The 19335-nt window shown below is 35.9% G+C and overlaps 1 protein-coding gene and 1 long non-coding RNA gene across 7 annotated transcripts in view; one reads left to right on the top strand and one right to left on the bottom strand.

The window, feature by feature from the left end:
* The window catches only part of SNTG1 (syntrophin gamma 1), a 319254-nt gene that overhangs the window by 284749 nt on the left and 15170 nt on the right, over nt 1-19335 (top strand). For all 6 annotated transcript variants that reach the window (XM_061448505.1, XM_061448506.1, XM_061448504.1 and 3 more), the window contains 2 exons: nt 1525-1677; nt 8255-8347. In XM_061448505.1, coding sequence (XP_061304489.1) covers nt 1525-1677; nt 8255-8347 — 246 coding nt within the window. The remainder of the gene's footprint in view (nt 1-1524; nt 1678-8254; nt 8348-19335) is intronic.
* LOC133266858 (uncharacterized) overlaps nt 2237-19335 on the bottom strand; it is a 392292-nt gene continuing 375193 nt past the window's right edge. The window contains exon 3 of the long non-coding RNA XR_009742538.1: nt 2237-2525. This is a non-coding gene — a long non-coding RNA (uncharacterized LOC133266858). The remainder of the gene's footprint in view (nt 2526-19335) is intronic.

Here is a 19335-nt window from a genome sequence, read left to right as displayed (position 1 = left end):
AGAATGGGAAAGTCTAACAATGTAATTTAAGAGCATCAAACCTTAACTGCACCCAGCTAAAGAGATACGGATTCTGGAATCAAGCACTGCACTAAACTTCTTCCCACTTAAAAATGGGATATTACTTCAGTTGCTTTAATGGCAGTGATTCCTGTGATGCCACATAGTCCTGTAGTCTTGTTTCAAATAAGGTTTAAGAGTTTGCATTAGTAATAATTAATTGCTCTCTACTGACTGTTGTCAAGAATAGCTGAAGATGAGTTAAAAATATTTTTAATTTTTTCTGAGGTTGTAGCCATGAAGAAGTAAAGCTTTCCTTAGGAAAGTTACGTACCTTACACTCAGACTCCACACTGAATAGTTCATTCAGTTATGAACCAACAGGCCCATTCACTCAGGTGTAGCTCTGGAGATGTAATTTAAGACCCTGCTTAAGACCTGTTAGACAAGAAGTGCTGTTACACTACACAAAGTAGCTTTTCTTCCCTGAAGGAGTGAGGGTCAGTCAGTACTTTTACTCATCCAGTTCCTGCTGATGGGGTTTGTATAGTCAGGCACTAGATTATACTTTTTATGTTGCTACACAAGATTAAACCACAAGATTAAACATTTGTCATAGTGGTACTGCTCTATGCGCTTTGAGGCTGAGTATGCGTTAGAGCTTAGGTGCCTTTAACAACAACAGAGACATTATGACCTCTTTATTTGAATGCTGTCAATACCGTGAGCAGAATTGACATTTTAGTTTTAGAGGAAAGGCAGACATGGAGAGGAAAAAAAGGACAAAAGTATTTATCATAGGACATAGGCTATTTTTTAGCTACATCTGGCCACTTAAACTACAAAGCCCTCTGTACACTTGGAAAAAAAAAAAAATCTGCGAGAAGATTAATTTTTTGGAAATGCCTTTTTTAAGATCTAACAGCCTATGTGCATTCTGATTTTTTTGATCCATAACTTAATTCTATAGAGCTAGTAGGCTTAGGCCTTGATGGAAGTAATGAAAGCTACTGTTTCGTAGTGACTGGTCATCTTAAAATCTGAGCAACTGTTTTTCATCATCATGGTTGCCTCCATAGATGATTCTTCTAGACACTGTAAAGCTGTTTTGAAACAGGAACTTTTACGAGTGCGTTCTGTACTGGCTTTATTGAGCAGGTCTGTCACATGTCTACTGAATGAAAAGAAAGAGAAAAATGGTGCTTACTCTACTATTGCTTACTTAAATATTTCCATTCTTGGTCACTTTAACTTCCTGGTTCTCTGCACCAGAGAGCTCCCTTGAACAACGTAAGGTGGTCTTCTATAATGTTCTTTACCTTTCTGAATATAGGTGTCCTGTTTATTGAAATGTCAATGTTTAGACCAAACCCCTAATTTTCAGTTCCTCAGTTCTTAGCAGTTTTTTACAGTGCTGTATAATTAAAAATGCCATTTTTAAATGCTAGGTTTCAGGCATAGATGTTTGCAATTAAAAATATTAATTGATGTATGCCAGATTATATAACTTCAGGTTTTCATCAGGACAGTGATTTACTGGACCGGCGGAAACATTGCTTCAGTGTCCAGTCTGAATCTGGAGAAGATCTTTACTTTTCTGTGGAACTAGAGTCTGACCTTACACTATGGGAAAAAGCCTTCCAAACAGCAACTTTTTTAGAAGTTGAACGTATACAGGTGAGAGCAAACTGTCTTGGTAATTAACTTTTGGTTCATTAACATATAGGTCTATATGAAATGGCGGTGCAGTTTAAGAAATTCTCTGACCTCCTGCAGCTCTCAAACTGTTCTGTGTACATAATTACATAAAACCCCTTTTTGTGTTCCTAGAAAGCTTGCAATGTAGCATTCAGAACAGATCACCCTAAATACAATTATTGAGTTATTATGACTAGGTGATATGTATTTATCAACTAAAGTTCACAAAAGAAGAAAAATAATCTATAGATCAGGGACATAAACAGCAGTTTAGATATTATATACAAACATGCTATTTTTATTAGTTATTGGATAATCATAGAATAGAATAGAATCATAGAATCGTTAAGGTTGGAAAGGACCTTAAGATCATCTAGTTCCAACCCCCCTGCCGTGGGCAGGTTCACCTTACACTAAATCATATCACCCAAGGCCTCGTCCAACCTGGTCTTGAACACTGCCAGGGACGGGGCATTCACAACCTCCCTGGGCAACCTATTCCAGTGCCTCACCACCCTAACAGGAAAGAATTTCCTCCTTATATCCAATCTAAACTTCCCCTGTTTAAGTTTTAACCCGTTACCCCTTGTCCTATCACTACAGTCCCTAATGAAGAGTCCCTCCCCAGCATCCCTATAGGCCCCCTTCAGATACTGGAAGGCTGCTATGAGGTCTCCACGCAGCCTTCTCTTCTCCAGGCTGAACAGCCCCAGATTCCTCAGCCTATCTTCATACAGGAGGTGCTCCAGTCCCCTGATCATCCTTGTGGCCCTTCTCTGGACTTGTTCCAACAGTTCCGTGTCCTTTTTATGTCGAGGACACCAGAACTGCACACAATACTCCAGGTGAGGTCTCACAAGAGCAGAGTAGAGGGGCAGGATCACCTCCTTTGACCTGCTGGTCACGCTCCTTTTGATGCAAGAGAATAATGCAAGAGAACCTTGCAGGAATTAAATTGTCCTTGTAATAATCACGAATGAGAGTACACTGGGTAAGAGTACTTACTGAATACAAGCAAGAGCAAAATTGTACCTCAGGTACATTATTCTTTTTTTCACACAGCTTAAGTTTCTTGTGTGTTTACTCAATTGCCAGATGACAGAGTGGAGATAGATGACATTCATGTACAGATTACTAGTTATTTTTTATAGCGAAATTACATATGAGAGTGTTTAAAGATAACACTGTTTTGTTCACATAACCAAAAAGTCATGTTTGGTTTGTGGTTTGTTTTTTTTTTTAATTTAAAATAGAAGGAAAAAATACCTACCAGAATTAAAATTCAGCTCATCATAGTTGTTATATTGATGTTCTAATCATAAAAAATACATGTTCTTGGAATAGCTTTAGTTGACAACACACCTACAGTTGTATTTGCTTATTAGCTGTGCAAGTACTGGCTAATGCTCAGTTCCCCTGCATGCATTTTCTATATCTCCTGGGAATGCAAGCACTGACAGTTTTTTATTTAGACAAATACTTGTATTGTTGGCCTTTTTCTAACCTATAAACCAACACATGCAGATGGATTGAATTAGTATATAGTAGTGATTATGCATTTTGCAAAATTACGTTGCTGTCAGTTTTAATGCATAATACTTTTGCTGGAGGAACATTGAAACAGGTTCAACTTTTATCTTTAAATTTAGGCACTCTGCTACCTTTTACAGGTGCTGTTCATTCCTTTTCAACTCTGTTGTGCTGAAAATATAAGTGTAGTTTTTCTGCATAAAAAGTATATGTCCTCTGCTATTAAATATTTGAGGCGCTTTGTCTTTCTTGTATAACTGGCTGTAACAGTTTGTCGAAGCACTACTGTGCCATCAGTAAAAGAACATATGACAATTTTCTTTAATAACTTTCAGCCTAGAAGCCACTTCATATTTGTTCTACTCTAATATTGATTCATAGTTTAGCATTCCTAGTTTACATTTTTCTCTTGGGTTTTAGAATTGCATTTATTCAAAATTGCTCCTATGTCTGCAAAAAGAATTTCCTTAATAATCTTAACCTGAGATTAATCTTAACCTTTCCACCTTTATTTTCACTCAACCGATGTTCAGGTAGCAATTATGAACTCAAAGTAATGATTTCCTGAGACTGATTGATCATAGCAAATTTGTGAAGGTGGTCAAACAGGCTTCTCATGATAGGCTATTTTTGTGTAACTCACATATACTATTTCAGCTTTTTTCTATATTTTATTGCCTCTCTATATCTCAGTTTTGAAGAAAAATAGAATATTAAATTTCAATATGACTGGTCTTGGCCTTTTAATTTTTCTTTCAGCAGTCTGAAACTGCTTTCATCCACCAATTTTCAGATTCAGGTAAAATCTGGTTTTACTAAGAAGTGGTATAATTCATCTCCAACAAGTTCTTTCATTGCTTTTTGAGAAAAAAAAGGGTGACAGGTTCAAAATCAAAGTATCAACTGTACATTTTTACTAAAAGTGTGTTATATGCACTCATATGATTATTCATATTTCACGTGAATGATGATCCAGCTGTGTGCAGGTTTTTCTTACTATGAAATCATATAATTTTGAAAATGTAATTGCAGTTTAAAACTGGTATTTAAAATTATTTAAATGTGTTGCATACTATTCCATAATCATAGAAATAATAACAGAGTTAGTCAACGAGTATAAATTGGCATCAACTTCCACAAGAGGTTAATCAGGATCCTATTCTGATGTAATTCTAAAGAATACATCACAAATTAAAGTATTTTTAAAGTACTATAAATATGTAATAAATTCTGTTTAAGCCTAATTCATAGTTTCTGCCAGAGTTATATGTAAAACAAAAAATAGGCAGGTGTTTGTTTGGTTGGGGTTTGTTTTGTTTTTTAAGAAAGAAGTATGTTAAAGGAGAGACAGTCAAACTGAAGATATTCAGCAGTAATATGTGGTATGACACTGTACTGCTGCCATTATGATGTTTCACAGTCACTCTTTAGTTTAAAGTAGTAAGAGATGCTAACCCTTTGTCAGAATTACTTATTAAAAGAAAAATAAAAGGATTTGGAATGGAGTTCCTTTTTCCTTACTGTCTCACAACACTGTTGTATGAAGTACTGAGATTATTCTAGCTTGCATAATGATGTACAATTATATATGATTGTCAGGTTTACTTTGTGTTCCTGCTACTTTATGCGGAAATTTTCACCTCTTCCATCATGAATTTTCCTGCTTTTTTGCATTGTGGTTGTTTGCTCCATAATATAGGGGTTATTGTGTAAGCTGCTTTGTATTACAGTACTTCAGCGTTCATCTCCACTGAAGTTGAATCCGAGTTTGAAACGCTGAATTAAATCTTGGACCCATAGTATGGTTTCCCTTATCTTCAAAGATAGTTTCACACAAGGTTTAAAACACAGGATTCTTTCCATAATTTAAACTGTGTGTATTGAGAGAGTAGAATCTAAGGAACAACTTTAGGTTGCTTCCTTCAGACTCCCACCTGACCCACTGAATTATTCATAAACCCAATTCAAGATTCTGTATTCTGTGCAAGAACAAGAAATCAGTGCTGAAAGATCTTCTGCTTCTTTTGGGATGGGAATGCTTCAGTTCTGATAAGGTTTTCATGGCCTGTGTGAGAAATCAGCAACCGAAGCCAAACATCCATAGTATATATTATTAACTGTCACTTTTAATAATTTAAAGTGTTTGTTAAATGTATATGAAATTTTAAAGTCTCCTGGGAAGAATTTCTGTATTTTTGCTTTCTTCAAATGTCTGAATTGAAAGACAAGTTAAAGAAAACAAAGATGAAAAAAATCTCAACAGTTAAGGGGTGTCTGAAAGTTCACATTCCTGCTCTGACCTGTCACCAGAATTGTGCAAGTGCACACAACACATACATAAAGCAAGGGACGTTCTTCCCCAAATAAACTTCAATCTTGCTGTCCAGAAATCCTTTTGTTATTGTCACAATTTTGCTTCTCTGCATCATTTTGAACATCATGGAGTGCATGGTCAAAGGGTATAGACTGGTCTTACATGCAAGTAAAGAATAAAGAATCAGCTACTACCGGTGGCCTGCACATTACAGTGGAGTTTCTTCCTACTGGTAACCACATTGAGCTAAACTAGATGATATTTCTCCACAGACTATGCACTGCCTTTTGGAGAAAGACCCTCCAGTCTGGGAAGCAGGTTGTTTTTAAGTGCAGCATTGAACCAAGACTGATGCATCCTGTTTCTCATAAATCTTTACTTCTCAGTGAGGCTAGTTAGCACAGGCATGGTGCTGTACTTAGGTAGAGGTAGCTGTGGAAGCTCAGCATGGCGCTGCAGTGCACATTGTAGGCTGACCTGCAGTGTAGATGTGAGAGGTTAGATGAGTTAAGATGGGAATACATATTTTAAACCTGATATACTATCTCCTTGCCAAATTTTAATTCTCAGTAAAGGCTTTATATCTGGTTTAGGTATTTTTGAGATCTATAAATAAAAACATAGTTTGCGTCTTGTAGGAAGTTAGTACGATAAGTCTACAAAACTGTATATTTTTTTGCTTTGCATGCAAAACCTGAAGATTTTTGCATGTATGAAATCATTAAGTAATAAGTCACTGTAAAAATATATTTCTTACACTCTTATTTTTTTCAATGATGAGGTGTTGCCAAAGGCAATATCCTCTCCTTTTCTAACATCACTGATTTACTATCACTTTACATATGCATAGTAGTTTTATTGTACAGCTGCTGCTAATATAAACACAAATACTGTATGACTGCAATACCATAGAGCTGAATCATTAATTTAATAAAGAAAAATTTGCAGGATTTATCTATTAATAGTTACAATGACTAAGTGCTTCTTTATACTCTATGAATTAAGATTTTACACATGTAGTGAAGTACATGAAGTTCTTTAAGTTTTGGAAGCTACAGGAACAGACCAGTCACTGCATTTGACCTCAACAACAGCAGCAGGAAACCTTTCATTTACTGATGAACAGTTGTAGCTTTTGAACACCTTTGGTGGATCACACAGTAACATAGGATTTGTGGTTACTCAGCAATAATGCAAAATCATCTTGTAAGGCACATGTCATGGATTGGTTTCACTTCAGAATTATAAATGGACATGCTTTGCCAATAGACTGGATTATAATGCTGCACTTCTGCCCAAGTGCTAACCAACAGAAAGTGTCCTTCAGCTTCAGTGATGGATACCACTGTGTTTGAAACCTAGATTCTAGAGCTCCAAGGTGTGTGCACGAAGATTAACCAACAGCTGTTTGCATGGTTGAGACCTGTTTTGATCAGTGTAGTTGAGGCCTGTTTTGATCAGTGAAAGCAATTCACACAAATATTTCAGTTCCAGAAAATAAATATATATTGAAGTGTAAGAATATCAAATTCAAAATAACCAGAGAATCTATATAGCTATGAACTGCTACATTTTCCTTTATTACAATGTCTGTTTCAATTCTTAGAAGCTATTAATGAGCCTTTCAGCTTCTTCTGTTCTGGGACAGGCTATTTAGAATTCAAAGAGCCCACCTAAAGAATATATAAGTAAAGGCATGTGGTTTACCCTTACTAATCAAAATGCCAAAAATAGCAATACATACTTTTGTAACACTGATATTTTAATAACTTACATTGTCCCCATGTCTGCAATTTATATTTGGTTCTTTAACACATTATAGATCATGGAAGTGTGTTTAGTGTCCGCAGCAGCATTTGAAGAATGTAACTACATTTCATTTAATCTGGAGGGTAAAATTTCCATAAAACAAGAACAGCTTCTTTGAAGAATTTGCATCAGGTTTAAAAATGTTTTTTATTGTTTACATAATTTGTGGTGAAAAAATAAAAGTTTGTCATTTTATACCTGAAGTCAGCACAGTAATAGTCATCCTGGAAATTACACTAGTAGATGTCTCACAGCATGTATTGAAGTGTTACGGATGTTATGGAACAAAACAGATGCATAGCAGACAGTGTTAAATTCTTTCAGGATTTCAGAGTTTCTCATAGGAACCTTTGACATATTTTGGTCCACTAGCTGAAGTAGAATAGGTATTTCATATTATTACATCAGTTGCTACATTGTATGAAATACTGCCTTTTCCAGTGATATTTAGCAGAACACAAAAGCAAAATAAAGAGCGTACCAAAGAGATATTTTACAAATGCATTTATTTCTTCTTAAAAAGCTGAAAGGCTTATATTAATGTCAGAGGAAGTTACTGGGTACCAAAACAAATAAGGGAGTTCAAAAATAATGAAACTTCCCTTTTACCTATTGTCATTGATAAGCCACAGAGGCTATTCTGTTTCTCATTTATTTATTTTTTTCCCCTAATGGAAGCAAAGCCTCTTTTTACAATACTTAGAAAACTTAATCACTGACATCAAATCCTTTGATTTTAAATAAATTAGCAATAAATGTATTTATACACAAAGAATTTATTTCTGGTAATAATTTTGATCTATATAAACATTAGAATAAAAAAAAAGCAGAAAAACTGGTCCTGGAAAGAATTTTAAGATGTATATTCTGTGGTAAATACCTTCTCTGACTTTTCTTTTACAGTGCAAGACATATGCCTGTGTTTTGGAAAGTCATCTTATGGGACTTACCATTGACTTTAGCATGGGCTTTGTCTGTTTTGATGCTGCCACAAAGGTAAAGTTCTCAGTCTTTTTTCCATCACATTATTATTCCTTGTTATTTTTTTTATATTGTGGGATAAGTAGTACTTCCTTAAATTGCACTTGGTTTTATTATTGCAAGAGATCGTCTCTTGTCAAATCTCTTTGCTTTAGTTTAAACATGGGGGTGATTTTAAAATTATGCAAGAAGTTGTATTTTGTTATGTGCTTCTTGTTGAAAAATCAATACCACTGTCAATTGCAAGCAGGCATCAAGTCTTTATTATTTCATTTCACTTGAAAGCCCAGACTGATTAATTTTTAGGTTTCTTTCACTGATGCACCCTTTGTTTTGAGAGAAAATAATCCTGGTTTCAAGATGATCTGTGAGCTTTAACAAGAATTTTTCTTTCTCTTCTCCTGTTTCATGGGTGGGAGTGTGTGTGGTATATTACAGCAGTTCTCAGTTTATGTTTTACATATTTCTGTTCAGGTGTCTGTAAAAAGAGAAATCAGCCATGGTGTCTATGACTTACGCTTTTATCATCAGTCTTAAAAAAACTCAGTACAACTGATGAAATAGTTTGCTGTACCAAGTGAGTAATAGAGCATCAATTTCCAGATTATATTAATGCAAGTCCAGATCTCAGGAAAATCATTGGGAGCCTATGTATGTTTGCATTTACACTAATTGCTAAGAAGTACCAAGACACAAGCAAGCTTTATTCCTATTGCTTGACACTGCTGTTATGGGAGAGCATTGACTGAGCATTGGAATAGGTTGCCCGGAGAGGTTGTGGAGTCTCTTTCCTTGGAGATATTTGGGAACCATCTGAGCACAATCTGGAGTAATGTGTTCTAGGTGACCCTGCTTGAGAAGGAGGAGGTTGGTCTAGACCACCCCTGGTGGATCCTTCTAGCCTCAAGCAGTCTGCAATTCTGTGATTCTGTGTTTCTGTGAAGGTGAAATTTTTTTTTCTAAATTCCACTTCTCTTCAACCATTAATTGCTAAAAATGCCCTTTTCTTTACACAATATGCTCCTATCCTTTCCCTTCAGTCAACCTTTCCCACCACATTAATCAGAACCCTTTAACATTTCCTTCTCCATTTTACTGCTTGTTTGCACAAGGTGTAGTAAATTTGAAATTCAAGTAAGTCATTGTGCCTTTCTATTTGTAGAAAAAAATATGAAAACAACATCTTGGGGAATGATATTACTTATAAAACAGATTCTTCTGTGTGTCTATTACTTTTTTATGAGTACCTAAATATGAAAATCATTACCTACTCTCCATCATTTTACAGAAAGGTAAAGGTTGTGATTCTCTTAGCCAAAAATTTATTCAGGTATCTTCATTAAGGTGGTGGCCAATTTAGGTTATGTTTATGCTAGTTGTGTTTTTCAACAATATTACTATATGCACATGAACTGAAGCATAAACTAGACATGTTTAGTTACGTAAGCTAATATTATTTCTCCACTTAATGAAGTAGTTCATACGAAGCAGAAGTTTAAAATCTCTTTTCCAAGAAATATCTGAGAAAACAAAGAATAATGGAAAAAAGTTTGCAGGGCAAGGAAAATATGAATAAAATTTAAATTAAATTACCTATATCCTATTAGTATTTATATATACATTTGTTCATTAAGAGTGTACAAAAGTCACACAAATTAACAAACTCTGTGTAAAAACAAAGCTTCTATTTAAAATATCACATTGTTCATGTAAAAAATCCACATCTAATTTTTTATTTCATATGAATTTTTACAATCAGTATTTGAAAATTCAGTGCAAACTATTGTATTTCCACTTCCAGTGATGGGCTATCCACAACTTCTTGGGGAAACCTGTTCCAGCAACTTACCACACTCATCATAAAAATATTCTTCCTTATGTCCAATTTAAACCTACCCTCTTTTAGTTTAAAAAACATTACCCCTTACCCTGTCAATGTAGGCCTTAGTAAAAAGTCTCTCTCCATCTTTCTTATAAGCCCTCTTTAAGTGTTGAAAGTATGCAGTAAAGTATTCCTGGAGTCTTGTCTTCTCCAGGCTGAACAAGCCCAACCCTCACAGCCTGTCTTCACAAGAGAAGTGCTCAACCCTCTGATTGTCTTCATGGCCCTCCTGCTAGAGCAGGTCCATGTCTTTCTTGCATACATTCACTTCTATTATTTTGACATTACTCATACCAAATTCAACCACTCTTTTTTGGGTAAAGCTTAACTGAAAGCCATTTTTTATAGACTTCATACTTCAATGTCAGATAATTCATTCAGTCCATCTCTCAATTCTCACAGAATAACACTGCAGATGCGAAATCTTCTAATGAATTCAAAGGTGGCCTTGGACAAGTACTTGGAGGACAGATCTAATTAATATAATTGGATATTTTTATTAATTATTTAATTACAACATTCTCATGTTTCCCAGAACACAAAGCACAAGTAGTAGTTTCTGAGGACACCTGAGAAGTCATGTCTTATATTTTGATGCAGTGAGAACTTCAGTAAATCTTCAGGCAGTTTCTATTTTATATATAACAATGTGCTCATGGTATTTTAAGTTTTCTTTCTTAATACTACTGAATTGACTGAACTATTTTTAATGGTGAATATTCACCAGTAAAATGGAGTGAAGCCAAGTTCTACAACTAATGATTTTACCAGCTGTTCAGCTATTCCAGTATTTAAGCAATGAATCGATATTTAAATTGTTTTTCCCCTCTTACATTGCAAGTTAATAGATTTTTTTTTTCCAGAGTGCATGACAAATTGCAGTCAAATTTTTACAAATGTTCTGAAACCTAAACTCACTACCAATGCTCATTAATGAGATTATAGAGGGTAACGAAAGTAATGGTTTTCAGTTAAAAAAAAACATGCAACCCTGTGTGGCTTGTTTCCTTGTTTACTGTCATTTAATTTTCATATAATAGATGACGATGTTAAGTCAAAATTAGTGGTTAAAATCTGTCATCTGTGCTAAACGTAATCCAAATCAAACACATTATAGTTCGATAAAAACATTGTTTCTGTGTCTGCACAGACCTGTGATAAATATAAGTACACAAGGTATTAGGGCTCTTCAGAACAAATCTCTGCTGTGATGTATTTATAACAACACTGGCATAAATCATAGCATTTTCTGCTGCGTATCGGCTTCTATCTCTTACTCAATTATTGACTGATAGCTTGTAGAGCTAGCAGGTTTTTTATCATTTAGAGCATTTGGTATGTTGCTTTATAATAAACTGTTGTGATTTCCTAAAAGGAGAATTAATAGTTTTTAAGATTGTCTAGTTAAATCAAATTCTCACATTTCAGTAAATAGTTTCTTAATTCAGCTAAACAGTCTGTAAACTGCCAAATGTAATTACAGACACAAAAGAATTTCTCTCCCTTCACATTAAAAACAGTAACATATACTTGTGCTCATATTCTTCTGTACCACTCTCTAAAGCCAAAGCTCCAAGATATTATCCCTTTTTTTTAAGTAATGAAGTATAGTTTGAAAGAGAACTGCAACATAAAAAGCAATCAGACCTAGAGAATGCACTGTGAACAATAAATAGTATTGCAAATATCTTTAATTAGGTTTTCATACCAAAAGGTTACTCAATAACACAAAACATGGTATATATCTTAATTTCTTTAGGAGCACACTCCATGTTTTCTAGGGATACTTACCTTAATGTGTGTCTCTTCATGCAGATAATAGACATACAGCATATTGAAATAAAACAGTATGTAAAAAACCCTTGATATCCAAAGTTCCATAATAGAGAAGGCCAAAAGAAACCAAGTTCACTTCAAGGTCGAGATTTATTAATGTAACTCTTATGAACAAGTATTTATTCTATGCTTAGAAATTGAAATACTGACCAAATAGCTACTGTAACTGTAATAGAGGCTGTTAAGCATAGTTCTTACAGTCTTACATACTGTGGTTAGAAACAAAAAAATGCTGGTAGGTCCTCCTTCAGTACTAAACAAACTGTAAACTTTTAACATTTGGCATAACTTTAGTAATACACAAGAACAGTTATTTTGTTAGGGCTGATTTTCTTGCTTTTTTTCCTTTGTCTCATGTTTTTTTTTTTATTCTCTGTGTCCTCCCCATCTTTATACCTTTTTACAGGTATAAAGCCACAGCAGTTGACAAAGGAAATTACCTTGGGCCATAATTCTTTTCTAGTAAGACACTCTCCAGAGATTGGTAACACAGTAGAACTGAGCATGGACAAGATCTTAATCCTATTCAGTTTCCTGCCGCTGCTACCAGTATGGATAAAATGTCACTTTGCAAGAATGTAATCTTTCTCAATTAGGTATGAGATGAACAATGAAATTAAGGCATATCCCAGGTGCCCAATGACCTAGTTATTTTTATTCTTGAAAATAACTCTTGTGAATGCTCCATCCCTGGTGGTGTTCAAGGCCAGGTTGGACAGAGCCTTGGGTGTCATGGTTTAGTGTGAGGTGTCCCTGCCCATGGCAGGGGGTTGGAACTAGATGATCTTAAGGTCCTTTCAAACCCTAACTATTCTATGATTCTATGATTCTAAAATAAGGACCTACAAGTCCCTAGTATAAAAAACTTCCTTAAAAGCTAAACAGAAGAATAATATAGTCAAAGTATCATAAAAACAAAAAAATAAACAAGCAAAAAACCACCAGTGCTGGAAAAGTACAGCTACAGCTTTTTGAAGATGCAGTGGAAAAGAAAACAAAGGGATTTGCTAAAACTAATATTTGAAAAGTGACTTCTGACATCCTTTTCTTTAATAAAAATTGTTTCTTCATTTACTCCGCCATTTACAGCCGGTCTGAGATGTAACTAATCATTATAAAACACTGACAGTCTCTTTCAGTTTTTTTCCAGGCATCCTACTGAAGGCCAAACTTCTTTTGCTATTATGTGATAAAATCTGTATGATTCATGTCAACGGTTAGTGTAGAGAATACCTGCATTTGGTGATGTGCACTGGCAGGTGAAATGCTGTTGCATTGTGTGGTGCAAAAACTTTCACAAGTTCATGAAGTGTAAATGTCCTTTTTGCATGAACAGAATCGGTCCAGAACACATAATCCAAAATAGAGGATGGAAGACTGTTTAATAATAAATTGAGTGTAGATCATCAATGAAGCCATAGGACACAAATTAATTCTGTTCTGGCAGGCGACTCATATGTTGAAAAAATGCAGCTTTTTTATTCCTGGTGATAATGCAAAATTCCTTGTACATCTTTGCTAAATTTTATAGCTATCACCGAGCCATGGACTAGTCAGACATTCATATTTCTATGCATATTCATTAGCTTATGGTAAGCAAAAATACAGACACCATGATTTATTCTGTGTTTGTTTGGTAATCCAGTCTCTGTTAAGGGTAAATCAAGCCCCATGACTGAAAATGAAAGAAAAACCCTAACCAATACTCCTGATCATACCCTACATTAAGATAATTATGATGCATTCCCGCTTTTCTGATACCATTTTCTAGATAGGAAGTAATTTTGTTTGATACCATCTCATCAAAATTGTATGTAGTTTAGTCCAGGATTCTGAAATGATGGGAATGAGTAGCAAACTGACTTATGATATGAATGTGAAAATATTTTCTAAGGTCCCTTGCAGAATGTGTTCTAGATTTACCACTTGTGCTGAGAATAAGAGCAATATAGTTTTCTTCATTTGTGTGACTACAGGGAACATCATCAAATTATTACAGGTGCTGAAGTCAATAGCTTTTCTTTCATGTGCCATTTATGTATTGCATTTATGTCCCATCTATAAAATAAAAATATGCAGGCAGAGAGCATCCTTGGATAATTATAGGAAAATAACACTAGCAGAAGACAATAAACAGTAATTTGGTTACAAAGAATAGAACAAATGAGTCCTAGATGATTAGTTATAAATAAAATATTTCTCATTAAGAAGTATTAGTGGAATATCTTGGTCCCAAATATGTCAAAGGAAAAAAAAAATCCATTTAATTTCAGTGAAGACAGAATTTCAATTCTTTATGATTTCTGATTGCAGAAATTTAATAGCATTTCAAGAGAAGTCTTTAACTTGTCAGATTGTCTGCACTGTTTATTTGTTTGCATTGCATTCTCGTATTCTTTGAAATTAATGTTACTAAATTATATAAAATGTAAAAAGCAATTTAAGCAATCTAAAAATAATAATTGGGAGGAAAAATTGTATTTTATTGGTTGTTTTAATATTATGCATGATACATACAGTATTTGCTCAGCGAGACTGCATTCTTACAGTGCATTTCTTAAAACCTGAATTAACTATGTCAGATTTTCCATGATCACACTGGATGTATCCAAATGGTGAAGCTGTTGATATTTTCAGCATATGCTATTTTACCTTGGTCCCCAATTTCTAAATAGGTCTGCATCAAGTTATTCACAAGTTTTGTCTCTACTCGTGGATTGAGAGTTCCCTTTTAAAGGCAGTAAGTAATGCATACTGATTTTTTGTCTTGGTCTTCCATCAAGGCATCATAAAGTTGTGTGCCTCAACTTGAAAAGTGTCTCAGGATTCTCATAGGTAGTTGATGCCAGCATCAGCCACAGAGTTTTTGCATTTTGTTGCAATTTTTGCTTTAAAAGGGATTACCACCTGGTCCCTGGTCCACGTGTCAATTCTACTTTAGGGTCAACAAAAATTTAGTGTTTCCTAAATATGCTATATATAGTCCTCTACTCTGCTCTTGTGAGACCTCACCTGGAGTACTGTGTGCAGTTCTGGTGTCCTTAACATAAAAAGGACATGGAACTGTTGGAACAAGTCCAGAGGAGGGCCACAAGGATGATGAGGGGACTGGAGCACCTCCCGTATGAAGATAGGCTGAGGAAGTTGGGGCTGTTCAGGCTGGAGAAGAGAAGGCTGCGTGGAGACCTCATAGCAGCCTTCCAGTATCTGCAGGGGGCCTATAGGGATGCTGGGGAGGGACTCTTCATTAGAGACTCTAGTGATAGGACAAGGGGTAACAGGTTAAAACTTAAACAGGGGAAGTTTGGTTTGGATATAAGGAGGAAATTCTTTCCTGTTAGGGTGGTGAGGCACTGGAATGGATTGCCCAGGGAAGTTGTGAATGCTCCGTCCCTGGCAGTGTTCAAGACCAGGTTAGAAAGTGCCTTGGGTGGCATGGTTTAGTGTGAGGTGTCTCTTCCCATAGCAGGGGGCATGGAACTACATGATCTTAAGGTCCTTTACAACCCTAACTATTCTATGATTCTATGATTCTCTGATGTAGGTTATGCACACTTACTGGTGGTTAATAAGGAAAGCACTTGAAGAGAACAGGCTGCTTTTATTAACTAAAAGAAGCACCATGTTAATGTATTACAGAGTGTTGAGCTGCACCTTCAAGCCAGTAAGAACGTCTGCTTATATTTTATAATTCATAAGAACTGATTTAGGAATAACTTATATGGCGCACACATTTAGGTTGTTTTGGCAATTTGTGAGAGAGCCAGCATGTTTTACAAATGCACATGTTGTTTAGAAGTCAATCTATACATGTATATATTTGTACAAAATTTTATCAGCCTATATTAACTCTCTGAGTCAAGCATTAAACAAATGGTTCTGAGGAACTGTGATGTTCAAAAACATAAGAAACTCATTCACTTGGCTTTGACAGTGGTATAGATCAGTATCCCGAAGGGTGCCTATTCCCAATTCAGGAGAATTAGCCTTTAAAATTAGAATTCAGAATAGTCACCACAGCAAGCACTGCAATACTCTCATGCATTTACGTCAGTGCTGTAGCTACACATCTCTGTGAAACTGGGTACTTTGATGAGTAGGTCTTGCTTCTCTTTTCTACTTGAGATAGTCCTTGAATAAAATAGTTATTGAAAAAGAATAAGTCTGGTTTCTGTTCATTGCTTATGCATTTTGCAGTAGTGAAAATGAAAAGAAAAAAAGCCATCCAGAACACATGAAATAACAAAAAAAAGTGTTGCAAATGAGTGGTTTAGGGTCACTCAAAGAATCAACATCAGAGGTATTAGCAAAAGTGGTTTTCATATGAATTTGTGAAAAGGGTGACTTGACAAAGTTAAATGGCAAGGTTCATTCCATTACTTACTACGTGGATGAAACATACAAAAGAAAATTGAGTTAGGATTGAGCAAGAAGATTTACACAGAGACCCTCACATTGAGTCACAAGATTCAGAGTAGAACCCCTTGATTTCTAAACTCCAGATGGTGCTTAGGGTGCAGCTAGGTCCAGTCCTAGTCTCAGATTTGGCCAATAGTTTATGTCTACAGGAACTAACTACATGGTCTTCATTAGTATTGATTTAGCATGCTATCTGCAACTTGGTGGGGTTCTGTTGCAAATAAGGGGTCTTTCCCTTGGGAAAGGAAGAATTTCTCAGTCTCAGATAAGGAATATCAAAGCTTGAGAGGCATCCCAGCTCAAGGGGAGATCACCACCATGCAGCCATGCTGCCTAGCAGGGCGAGCTCAAAGAAGGCTTGCTTTGGTTGTCATGGGATAAAGTGGTTGGCTCATGTCAGATTGCATATAATGCAAAAGGTATGCATGAGGCTCTCTGTACCCACAACTTTGTTTAAATGAGCCTTGAAAAAAACACCTTCTATCCATGTGTTAATCACATGGTTGGTGTGCCAAGGTCATATGTATTGATGCTCACTGGCACTCTGCTCTTTTGTGGTGTTAGCGTAAGAGCTGACACATAATCACCAGAATGGTTATATGAGGTGCTTTATTGCAGCGCTGGGAAACCAGGGGCATGCACCCAAATCTGGCTTTGACCCCGTCACATCGCGTTTGCAATTTATACACTAAAATTTTGTAACTAATACATATGCATTAAAGATTACTTCATTAGTCCATTACGACATCAGCCTCTTCTACGCTTGCGCCGCCCCCTCTGGTGGTCGTCCCAATGAAGTAAGGAGTCTTCCTCCCCTCATTCTTTTCACCTTTCTGCTCTTTGGACAGGCCCCAACCATTATGTGGATGTCATCATTCTCACTTTCTCGCTTGGCTCGTCCTTTTATGTTGCAATGATTTCACAAAGCTACCAATATTGCAGAGATGAAACTTTCTGCTGCTTAAGATACATGGTTTCCATTTCTTGACAAAGCTTTCTTGTAAGTAATACAAAAATTATGAATGTCTGTATTATCAAGACGCACAGTTAGACAAGGCTTCCCTGTTCTAAACTACAAGGTCTTAGGCCAGGCATCCTGTATCCTTCTCATTGTTATGTTGGTTTCTACTGCTGAGGCTACCACAGCAAAGTTACAGCATTCTTTTAATATGCAGAAGTCTACTATTGACAAATATAGTCATTTCTCTTGCTCTATATAATCATTTTAACGTGAAATTTCACTCTTTTTCTAACATTTGGTTTCCTGGAGGAGTTCTTTCCTGGACCAGCTATGGCTTAGGCATTTATCTCCTTTGGAGCCTGTACCAAAATACTGCTGATTTGGTTATGGGGCTTTAGTGTATTCATTGCAGTAACCCAAGGATCCTCAAGATAGTGTATTTTAAGAGAATGATCTGACTGGTAGTATCTTTATAATCTTGTACATCTGCAGTTCTGGCTACATAGGGGAGCACTTCAGCTCCTTTGGTTGGAGACAAGGAATTAAATGTATCTTACTGGGCATATACCTAACTAATTCACCCAATTTTAGCTAACTGCGGTTGGACATCTAGTTTAACCTAGTTGCTAGACTTTTCATGTTGTGTGGTACATCAAGGTGTAGACACATATCCCATATATCAGATTGAACCAGCATTCATCCCAGTTCAAACAAGGATGAAGGAATTGTTATTAAGAAATTGTCTAAAACAAAAGAAGCAGCCAGAAAGAAGTAACCAGGAATACTTTGTATTCCTGACTTAAGAACTTATAACTCACAAAATTTCCCCACTTTTATTTTTGCAAAAAGAGCCCTCCTCCATGCGTATATCTAGGGGAAAAAAAAATGTGCGACTTGTTGAAGATCACTCAAAAGAAATATTTAATTTTTCTTTCATTTGAGAGTCATTTCATGCATTGTCAATGGCATTTTAATTCCTTATGCTATAGATAAAGAGTGTTTAATAGTCTGTGTGAAGTATGCTGTTGAACTGTCAGTTCTCGGAACTTGTTTTGATATCCTGGTAGAAGAAGTGCTGTCTTGTTGGGATTAGTCTCAAAAATGATTTTGTCCCCTGCACACTACAGACCTGATTTTGCAGTGTGCTCAAGTAAGAGCCATTGCTAAGTAGGGCTATCCAAACTGATGTTATGCATAAACTGAAGTGTTTTCTTGAGTCGTGCCTGTCATTTGGTGTGACTGTCATTCTCTTTCCTCTGAGTGGGAATGAAGCAAGTGACAAAACTTCATGGTAAATGCCAAAGTACTGCAGTTCTGTACAACCCTGATCTTCACTTGAACTTAATCTGATTGGGAATGACAGGTACCCTGTTATTTTGCCTGCTCACCTAAAGGTCCTTGTTACTACTGTGGCTCTCTCCTGGCCTCCCTATCCATCATCAGACAAAGATGAAAGCTTGTTTCTTTGATTGTTCTCCTGAGATAAAGAGACCATCAATGGCCTTTACATTTATCATGTAGGAAATTACATGCTTAAATAGATTTGGTTTTCATTCAAAAAGCAATGATCTTGATCTTTCAACTAGATTTGTTGAGCTACATAGGTCTGGGCAAAAAGGAGTTTATGACGTATGTGGGAAGATGGCCACCTGAATGGTATACTGGTTTGGTTGGTTTTATTTTTTTTACCTCACTATCTACAGGACGTAAGTAAACATCACTGATCAAAAAAGATGACAGGAATTGCACACACTAGGGGATGAGGGAAGCTATTCTATGTTCTGTAGCACAGCTTGGTGGGCTGAGGAGGACAGCTTTTGAAACAAATATGATACAGTTTCACATAAATTGGCAAATTCCTCTGGTTTATCTGGAACAGAGTGTCCTTAACTGTTTACGGTAGAT

This window comes from Pezoporus flaviventris, unplaced genomic scaffold (genome assembly GCF_033815535.1).
Source record: "Pezoporus flaviventris isolate CSIRO_AGI_PZ_B2104156 unplaced genomic scaffold, CSIRO_AGI_Pfla_v1 ptg000007l, whole genome shotgun sequence".
Classification (NCBI taxonomy): Eukaryota; Metazoa; Chordata; class Aves; order Psittaciformes; family Psittacidae; genus Pezoporus; species Pezoporus flaviventris.
The sequence above is the reverse complement of the archived record's forward strand: the minus strand, read 5'-3'. Positions and strand labels throughout refer to the sequence as shown.